General features: G+C 33.8%; 1 protein-coding gene across 1 annotated transcript; it reads right to left on the bottom strand.

Annotated features, from left to right (window-relative positions):
- Positions 1 to 384: 384 nt before the first annotated feature.
- LOC128243841 (ciliogenesis-associated TTC17-interacting protein-like) lies at positions 385 to 8,032 on the bottom strand. The gene is made up of 9 exons (XM_052961853.1): positions 7,918 to 8,032; positions 6,398 to 6,489; positions 5,208 to 5,452; positions 4,750 to 4,839; positions 4,195 to 4,255; positions 3,798 to 3,901; positions 3,330 to 3,454; positions 2,680 to 2,845; positions 385 to 1,990 (listed from the first exon to the last, which is right to left on the bottom strand). Exons 1-9 carry the CDS (start codon positions 7,932 to 7,934, stop codon positions 1,739 to 1,741), a joined length of 1,152 nt encoding a protein of 383 aa, XP_052817813.1. The 5' UTR covers positions 7,935 to 8,032; the 3' UTR covers positions 385 to 1,738.
- Positions 8,033 to 9,312: the final 1,280 nt, after the last annotated feature.

Here is a 9,312-nt window from a genome sequence, read left to right as displayed (position 1 = left end):
GATGCCAATGAATGAGCCTGTGGTGACATAATTATAGCGTTCACACCCTGCATATATTGGTCAGTAAGGAACTGCTTGCTTTCAGACAATGGTGAAACAGGTCAAGTGTTTCAATGCTGTAATACATAAGAACAACAGTGGAAACAACAGTTCTATTTATGAACCCTTACTTTATAATCTTAAAATATTCAAGGCCCTGAATCTGACAGTGTCATGAACTTGCCCACTCATGTTAAATGGTAATACACTTCACTTTAAGGATTGTAGAAACACCATGATCAATGCCACTGCCACTGACAAACATCGCCATCGTATTGCTCAAGCCTGAGACATCTCAGCTAGACGCCTCTCATGTTGATGTCCTTTAAAATATTAAGAATCAAATTTGACCAATGATAAAAATTTATTTCAGTATATAAATAACCATTCTATACAACCACAGCATGTAAATTATGTTCCTTAAACATTGTTTTCAGCATCATTTAGCATCATACTGATTAGTGAATATTCTATATGTACCGGGGTATGTATATGATACATATATATATATATATATATATACATTTGAGACAAGACAAATACATGTACATATTTAAACATGTTGTACAAGTAACATACTTAATATTGAACTCTTATTTTTTGAAGATTTTGTTGTATGGTCATTGATAATAATTACGATCGGCATTGCCACAACATTTGGAAACTTTTCTTCCTGGACAATCATAAGTAGCAACAAATTTTGAAATGCAATATTGCTTGATTTATACGTATGGGATTACCAGAATATACAATGAAAAATGTATGGGACTACGAGAATAAATTATGAAAACTGTTTAAATATCATATTTATTGTTTGTACCTATCACTGTCATGAAGCAATAAAATCAGGTTGACATCAACAAAAGAGATCTATTTCTTGTATGTTCTCGGAATACTATATCAACGCAATACAAAATAAAAAGTGTTCAATAAATTATGTTCCCCAAAATGAGAAAATTAGTATTAGAAAAATAATGCATGAGATTTTTGATAAATAAATAAATCAAAGTATAACATAACAATAGAAATAAACAATTTGTCAGTCAAACTGCAAGTGAGATTGATTGAATGTTGGGACTCGGTCTTATTTTGACAGTACACAAGCTAAAATACACCAATGACAGTTGTACACTCCATGTAAACTTGTTTTCAAAGTCTCACACTTCAAATAACAAAAGCATTAAACAAGTGCCAACAACTCTGTGTGTTTAAGTCACTCAACATAATTCAACAAGTTAGCTTTGAAAAACAGATAAGCTAATAGAAATTTGTAAAACATCAACTCTGAGACATCACAAATTGTAAAATTGTAATTATGTACAACCTTCCTTTTTCATAAACATAAATTTCTGGTGTATAGCACATGTATATAAATATAATATTATAAGATCTTCTACACAATCATAACAATAGCCAGGTTAAATCGCCTGGAAACATTTTCAAAAGTAATTCAAACGTACAGTTTTTGACCATTTCAATGTCATGAATAATTCAAACTTTTCAGCTTTGAATTTTTACAATATAACTTAGGCGTTCATCTATATACTCTTATGTTAAATGTCCTATTTTTAAACCATAGATGTTTATAACGTTCTTTAGCTTAATACTTCAATTCACATTTAAAAAATCTCTAATACTCAAAACCAAATGGTTCACAATCAAAGTATCTTTAACATTCAAAACTTTAGGGACCACGTTTTTATCGGGTTGGTGCCCTTAGTTGATCGATTTTAGTGTTTGTTCTACTGTTGGGAAAAGGTGTCACAGATTGTGATGCCAGATAAGGCGATGGTGACGGCATTGATGTGGAAAACGCAGCAAAATAGTCTGCAGAGAATGCGATGACATCATCTGGTTTCCGTAGCAACAAGAACTGCATGAAGTCTGCCAGCAGGGCTTTAAGTTCTGGATGGTGTCGCATGTACTTGGCATGGTCAGCCTTAAGCTCCTCCTGTCAAAAGAAAAAAAAACAAGTTAATTTGTTCCTCTATATTTCCAGGTAGGTGATACTCTACTCTTCATTATCTAATACATTGGAATATGCTTAAACACTAGTGTCACTGTGTGGTCTTCATTTAAAACTACACTTATTTCATACTTTCTTTTTTTCCATAATAATTTTTTACCTTTGTAAAAAGTTTCACATTTAAGCTCTGCCTGCTTTCTTATCGGAGGTGGTCCAAGTTACCCATTGAAATATAACACCATGTGCTATTATTCATAAATGAAAAACAAATCCCTTGATTGGTTGAATGACAACCAGTGTCAGGTAAATGAACACCAATAGGGACTAAGGAAATAAAAAAGAAGAACATCCCAGGGGTCTACAAATTTCTCCATTTTACTGTCAAACTAGAGCCAGCAGAAGTTGTGTGTATAAGATCCCAAAGACCATTTTCTCAGCCTCTTAAAAACTGACTTCAGTCTCACTTTTTTAAAGGTGTTTGCCACAAACAGTGGCGATTTGGTTCCCAGCTTGCAGCGTTTGGCTAATGTGAACAACTCTCAGCCAAAACTTAATGCAGGGCAGTACTGGTTTGTACCCAGGGGACAGACATGAGCATAATCCATATAGAATTATAGCTATCTTCACAATTAAGCCGTGATAAACTAGTACCAATGTTTTACAGGACAACTGACCTTTCTATCCAAGAACTGAGCGTACAGCTGAGCGTCATCTTCCCAGCGTAGAGGCTGTTTCTCGAATGTGGGTTTAGGAGGCTCTTCGTCCCTTATGATGTAAGGTGGGACAAACGAAAGCCTCATAGTGACGGGGGAACCGACCTGGACCCTGCTGGTAAGGTGACTGAAAAAACACATGCATTACATTTTTGAGCTAGAGTTATGCTTGCTACATAGTATGTGAATTGTAAATACATGTAAAATATAACTTGAATCTCGAAAACAACTACATGTATAAATAAATAGATAAGCTTGCAAGAATATTACTATAATTATGTACAAGTTAATAGATTAAATAAATAGCATTTTAGTTAAGACTGGAACTATTCAATAGATCTGATAAAAACTGCATTTAATCCAATGGCTAGTTTCACACTGGTTTGGTACAAAGATTAATAGAAGATAGCACATCTAAGAATGGCTGTAAATATTTGACCTTTAAGTATGGCCTTGACTATGTTCAAGGTCATAAAAATGTAAACATGTTGTAACTCTTGCAATTTGTAATCAATGGTTTGATACATCATCTTCATATCTTGCTCTACCCTAAGCTGGAAATAACACCACACAAAAATATCATTTTAAATGTAAAAAAGTTTTGAACGTACCCATCCTTCATGAAGTATGACTGCCAGGTGGTGGGGAGGTCTATTGAGGAGTTGATGGTTCTCTCTATACCATACACCTTGAGTTCCGTATTTTCTACAGTCTGGGTTCGCTCCTCCAAACGACGCTAAAAAATATAATTTCATGTACAGTACAGCTAAAATGTATTTACTCACCAGGACTTACATGAAAAATTAGGCAATGGAAAATTTAAAATAAAACTTTCTTGCACAAAAATATTCGTGCATAAAATTGATTGAATATCGATAATCTGGCTAGTCCGTGAATATCTAATTTATTGGCTTCACCGCCATTTCTGTTCATATTCTTGAAATAAATAATTAAACTCTGTACGAGTCAAATGGATGTGTGTGAATGCACATCAAACGTAACACATTTTCACTGCAAGAATTCTAATATTATAACATTGGATTTGCAGGTTACGGATACATAATCGTATGTATACTTACATATATGGCTGGGCAAAGGTTTGTATCAGAATCAAATGATATCAACTGGAGGCTGTCTGGTATGCCCTTCTCTATAAACAGTCTGTGCAGCATCAAATTGGAACCTGCAATACAGATGTACCCATGTACAATGTACATCTTTGAAAGTGTAATTTTTACAAATATTCTCACAAAGTACTTGCGTAACACAATTAAAATACAGTCACAGTATGTTTGAAGAATAAAATTCTCTTCAGATTGATTTTATCCATCAGAAAAAATCAATGTACTGTTAATAGGTGAAATTGCTTCATGCAATTCAATGCACAACATTTCCCATAATGCAGCAATAAAACAAGACAGCAGGAGAGTTACAATGTATACTAATGAGTTAAATTCAGTAGGTTTTTGTTGTTACCTTCAGAAATAAACCCTTTCATAACATCTGTTTTAACTGTTTTAGATGATCTCTGTATATCCTGTAAGCAGAAAACATACAGAGTTATCATTTCAACACATTTTGTATATAATATAGAGAAAGCCTCATTCAAGTACCTGGTTGTAAATGATTAATGGTGTTTTCTTTTTTTTGGAGCTTATATAATAATAAAAGTGTTCCAAAGTAACACAAGTTCATAGATTCCATCATTAGAAAGACGTCATCCATTCTTGTTAGATTTATTCTATTTATATATATAGTCAGGCTACAAATATAAACAGATTTCAGATTTATTTGATTTCAGTCTAATTTATCTAAACTTCCAATTCAATGGTAAAAATTTGTTATTATAATATGTTTTATACCTCCATAGATACATTACAATGATTATTTACTGACCAACCAAGACGTGTATAACAAACAGCGATGTCCCATCCTTGCATATTACTGACACTCACAGCTATGGAAAATAGTACCTTATCTATCATTCTCATGACTACATGCACTAGCAGTATTATATAGAGAAAAGTTTACCTCCCCCTGTGTTATAACTCTGTTAACTACATAGTCTCCATCTTCTTGTCTCACTATAAAAGTTTTTCGGTCCAGAGGACAATTTTCAAGCTGAAAAATAATGATTTGTTTTCAAAATAGTCTTTGTATCGTAAGCAAATGAATTTTATAAACTTGTCACTTTCCAATGCACCAGATGTCTCATTCTTCTTCACATAACCTCATCATGCAGAAACCATACACACATCCTTTCTTTGACTGCAATTGACAGGAACAATGAGTGAAGAGTTTACTTATCTTTTCTTTATAAAAAATAGTTGATAGTCTTGCAAGTCATTTAAAATTAATGATAGAAACATGACTGAAACAACATTAATAATGACACCAAGCATCAAGGATAATCTGTAAAAAAAAATATCAGAGCTATTTTTCCAATAGAAAATTAAATCTTTTTCATCCAATATTCCATTTTTACTCACTTTCACATATTCATGATGTTGTTGGTCAAGGGTTTCCAAGTTGTTGCCGATGTACGCAGTTATAGATGTCCCACAAGGCACCCCGTCTATTGCTCCATGACTGTTGGCGTGTACAAGGAAACATTCTATGCCTTTGTGTTTAGCTGGCTCAACAGTAACTTTAAATTCCCCAAGCTCTTTACCCGTGTCAGATGTGGTGACAAGGTGGTCCTCGAATAGCAGATATTTGTAGTCAACTTCTGGTACTGTGAAAATTATAATCAATTTATTTACTAATATAAAAATGATCATAACAAATATATCACCAATGTTTGTCAATAGTTGCACAGTCTGAGGTGTTGCTGAAGAAGAAAGTCTACAAACCTTGTAAAGTACTTAGAATGAATGCATTGTGTCTACATTTAATCAATCTGTCACCATAAAAATGCCTTTAGAATGTTACAGCAAAAATGATTCATAAATAATAGATATTAAAATCCGTTCAAAATTGTTCACAATAAAAAGAATACGAATAAACAACAAGAGCTTTCACATAGACAACGCACTCGACTTTTCTGCTGCTTTTAAGTTTAAGAATTGCACAATTTTGGTGAAATATGCATCAATGTAAAACTTGATTACATGCTAAACCTTAAACCCACAATTTCTAGGTCAAATAATAAAAGGGAAAAATTTGCATTAAATGCAAGATAGAGTTATCATACTTGATTGTAAAAGTTTAAATGCAATAGAGTAATTGCTGAGTTATTGACTTATTTGTCCTTACATGCAAAACCAAAAATAATGGGCAATAATTTGCATTATATGCAAAGAGTTACGGTATCTAACTTGATTAATCAATTAGGTTGGATAGTTGGGAACACGTCAAATGTTTCAGTGCAATACAAGTCGAATAATAAAGGCCCATTTTTTGCATTATATATTCAAAATAATTTTCTCGAACTTCATTAATTACACAGGTGCTATAATTGGGAACTATTATCTAATATCTAAAGTTTCAATGGAATACATTATGTATTTGATGAGACAATGACAAAATGAGCTTACATGCAAAACCTTAATCAAGGTTTGACACTTGTAGTATAGCTCTTCTTATTCTTTGAATAGTCAAGCTTAACATGAGAAGAGTCACCAAACTTGTTGACGTGACAAGATGTTTATTACTAAAAATCTGTTGTCATCTTACATACCAATGCTTTCAAGGAAGTTGACTGCTTCTGGTGCTGCAGAAGGCGGAGTTACATCAGCGGGCGGAGCTAATTGCTCCCCCGAAATACCAGAACTGAAGATGAAAGGTAGATGCAAAGATGGTGTATAGGGTTTGCCCGCATTTTAACAGTGGGCATAAATACAGCTTGAAACAAATGTGTGATCTACTCTTACAATGTAGTCCAATTAATTGTATGTGGATGGATTTTTTACAATTTTATATATAACAAATCCTTCATTCATGAAAACCTGTTTCCTACTGTCGCATTGAAGGTACAGATAATGCTAAAAAAATATGTAACAGAGTGCAATGCTTTAATCAGAGTGATATACCGAGTAATTCATAACATATGAATATTAATAAGGAAAAAATATTAATTCGAAAATACTCAATCTCACAAAAGAATTGACACACCAACTAGACTATACTGTAGATATAAGACTCAAGAGTAAACCAGAGGCTCTCACATCAATTTATGCTGACCACTGAAGTTAATGTCTATTGTTTCTGTACAAATATACTTTTCAGAGCTCTTAACCAAAATGGGGGAAAGGGACACCGGTAAATATAACTGGTGAATTTGACATAAAAGTTTATTCAAATTATTTTTTATAATGTTGTTATATTTCTGTCGTTCAAATATTACTTTTACAAACATCAATACACATTGTAGGTCATCATTATACCAATGTTGACATCTAAGCACAAAATCTCATGAAAAAATGCGGAATATTTCAGCTTATTTCACAGAACCCTCTCAAAACATTAAACAGTTGAAACACAAGACTATGTGAACCTTGACGGCTTGAGGTAAGTTAGCCACAATAATCGCGCATAGTGAACTTTCTTTAACATTTGGATATTAATTTTGTTTCCTAAACGCCACAAGTCGACCGATTCATCCCAAATATATTCTTCAACTGTAAATCCACAATATTTAACATTGCATTGTTAAATGGAACCACAAGAGTTAAACATAAATTATTTTAAGCCAATACCTTTCTCCTAAATACACTTAAGTGTTTCATGAAACATCAAAGCATCGCCAATTTTTTAACTATCTATCAGGTGCCTGTTATCTTTCCACTCAATATTCTTAGCGCTGGGATCTGTCATTCTTGGCTAGGAAAACAACAAGTGGGATATGGACGCATAGAGTTGTCAAAACAATAATCGTCAATGACTCTGAAGCGGCTGTTTATATGGACTAGAGGAAAGTGTGCCAGGCGCAGGGCTTGAACACACATTTGCCATAACAATTCCATGGTGCTCTTCTGAGCTTACCGGATGGCTGGTACTTACACTCTCAAACTTATATCCAGTTAAAATAAATATAAAAAAAACCAAAGAATAGAAATTAGAATTATTTGTTCATAGTCAGATAAAATAAGAAAAAATTTATTGACAGCACCAGTCCTGCTTTTCTTAATTATCAATTCAATTCAGTGTTATTCTTGCATCTACTTTTAAAAATAATGAAAAAAATGATTATGTTTTTACCTTGTTGTTAAACTCATTGTTAGATTAATTTATATTGTCAATTTTTTTACATAATTTTGGATGTTAAAATCACTATGGTAATATTTCCGCCAAGGGAAACAACTTTTGTATATAGACTGGTTTACCGAAAATTAATGTAACAGTAAAAATATAAACGAATTTAAACTTCTTACTTTACGCCCGGATTGTTCATATTAGTCAAAAACATCCTCTAGGATGGCGTCACCATTACGTCATATGTACTTCCTTTGTGTGGAAAATTCTCAATAAAAAAAAATGTTCTTATGATTGATAGACATGTTTTCACATGCTCAATACACTGTAAATCAAAACTATCATTATTCCTGAAACTTTTATACCTTAAGTATCTATTCTTGCTTGATTTATCATTGAGAGTAGAGATTAAAGCATAATCCGCTGCCCTATAGTTGAAAGGTCATTTTGGAAGATCTGTCATGGCGGACGGTGCAATTTTTAGAGTTTGTTTTTCAAGTGGAGTGATTTTTCTTAGGAATAACTTGACCCCCCTTTTTTATTGGCTTAAAAGGTAATTTAAAGCTTTTACTTTAAGAATATATGTGGTTATCATAGCCTGCATTCGCTCGAAATGCCTTTAATTGTTGTCTTAAAATCATAATTTTACATTGAATTATATAGGGAATAACAATGGTGGTGTGTAACCTCTAGTGCTTGCCACAGTAAACTTGTGGTAGACTCAGTGCATTTAGTTGCGGTTAAAATACCCACACACGTCATAGAAAAAGACGTTAAAATATGGTAGACAGCTCCCTTGCCTGACGCTCGGCATTAAAACTTGGCCGCTGAGTACTGGGAAACTGGTGTACATGTAGGCCTACGACTCAGTATACTGGTTTAAAACCGGGAAATTTATATCCCGTGCGTCTGTGTCTTACACCGAGTATGTAAAAGCCCAATGAAGTATATTTGAAACGAGCTAGAGTATCCAAACTGGACCTGCTTGTCTCTCATTATATTTTTTCAACTCAAATATACTGGCTGTAGTAATGTGAAATAGACTATAGCTTGATATTACTTATGGTTTGCATTGTCTAAATGTCACTGGCCAGGCCGCATTCGGTGTAGCATAGTGCACAGACAGAATGTAACCCTGGTTAGAGATACCCTGGTTCTTTAACGTGCATCAGTGTATAGTTCTGTCACACGGGACCCCCATTTAACGTCCCTTCCGGAAGACGATTAGTTTTTTCTTTGTGGTGAGGCGGGGAGTCGATCCTGCGACCCCTGGATTGACAGCGGTCAAGTGTGTTACCACTAAACCACGGATCCCTGCCTTTCCCTACGGAAGCTCTTTTTAGACGCGGGAAATGAAGAAATGTACCAGCACATTAGGCTCGGAACTGTTCCAAACTGTTA

The sequence above is a fragment of the Mya arenaria genome, chromosome 1, assembly GCF_026914265.1.
Source record: "Mya arenaria isolate MELC-2E11 chromosome 1, ASM2691426v1".
In the NCBI taxonomy this organism is placed as follows: domain Eukaryota; kingdom Metazoa; phylum Mollusca; class Bivalvia; order Myida; family Myidae; genus Mya; species Mya arenaria.
Note: the sequence above shows the minus strand (reverse complement) of the source record. Positions and strands in the feature narration are given on the sequence as shown.

Bases quoted from the DNA above. Each gene is read 5' to 3' on its own strand.
- LOC128243841 (XM_052961853.1), bottom strand. The intron at 5,453-6,397 runs GTATGTAAGATG...TAATTTTCACAG, and splicing joins CAACTTCCTTGAAAGCATTG to TACCAGAAGTTGACTACAAA. The intron at 3,455-3,797 runs GTAAGTATACAT...TATATTTTTTAG, and splicing joins ACCTTTGCCCAGCCATATAT to CGTCGTTTGGAGGAGCGAAC.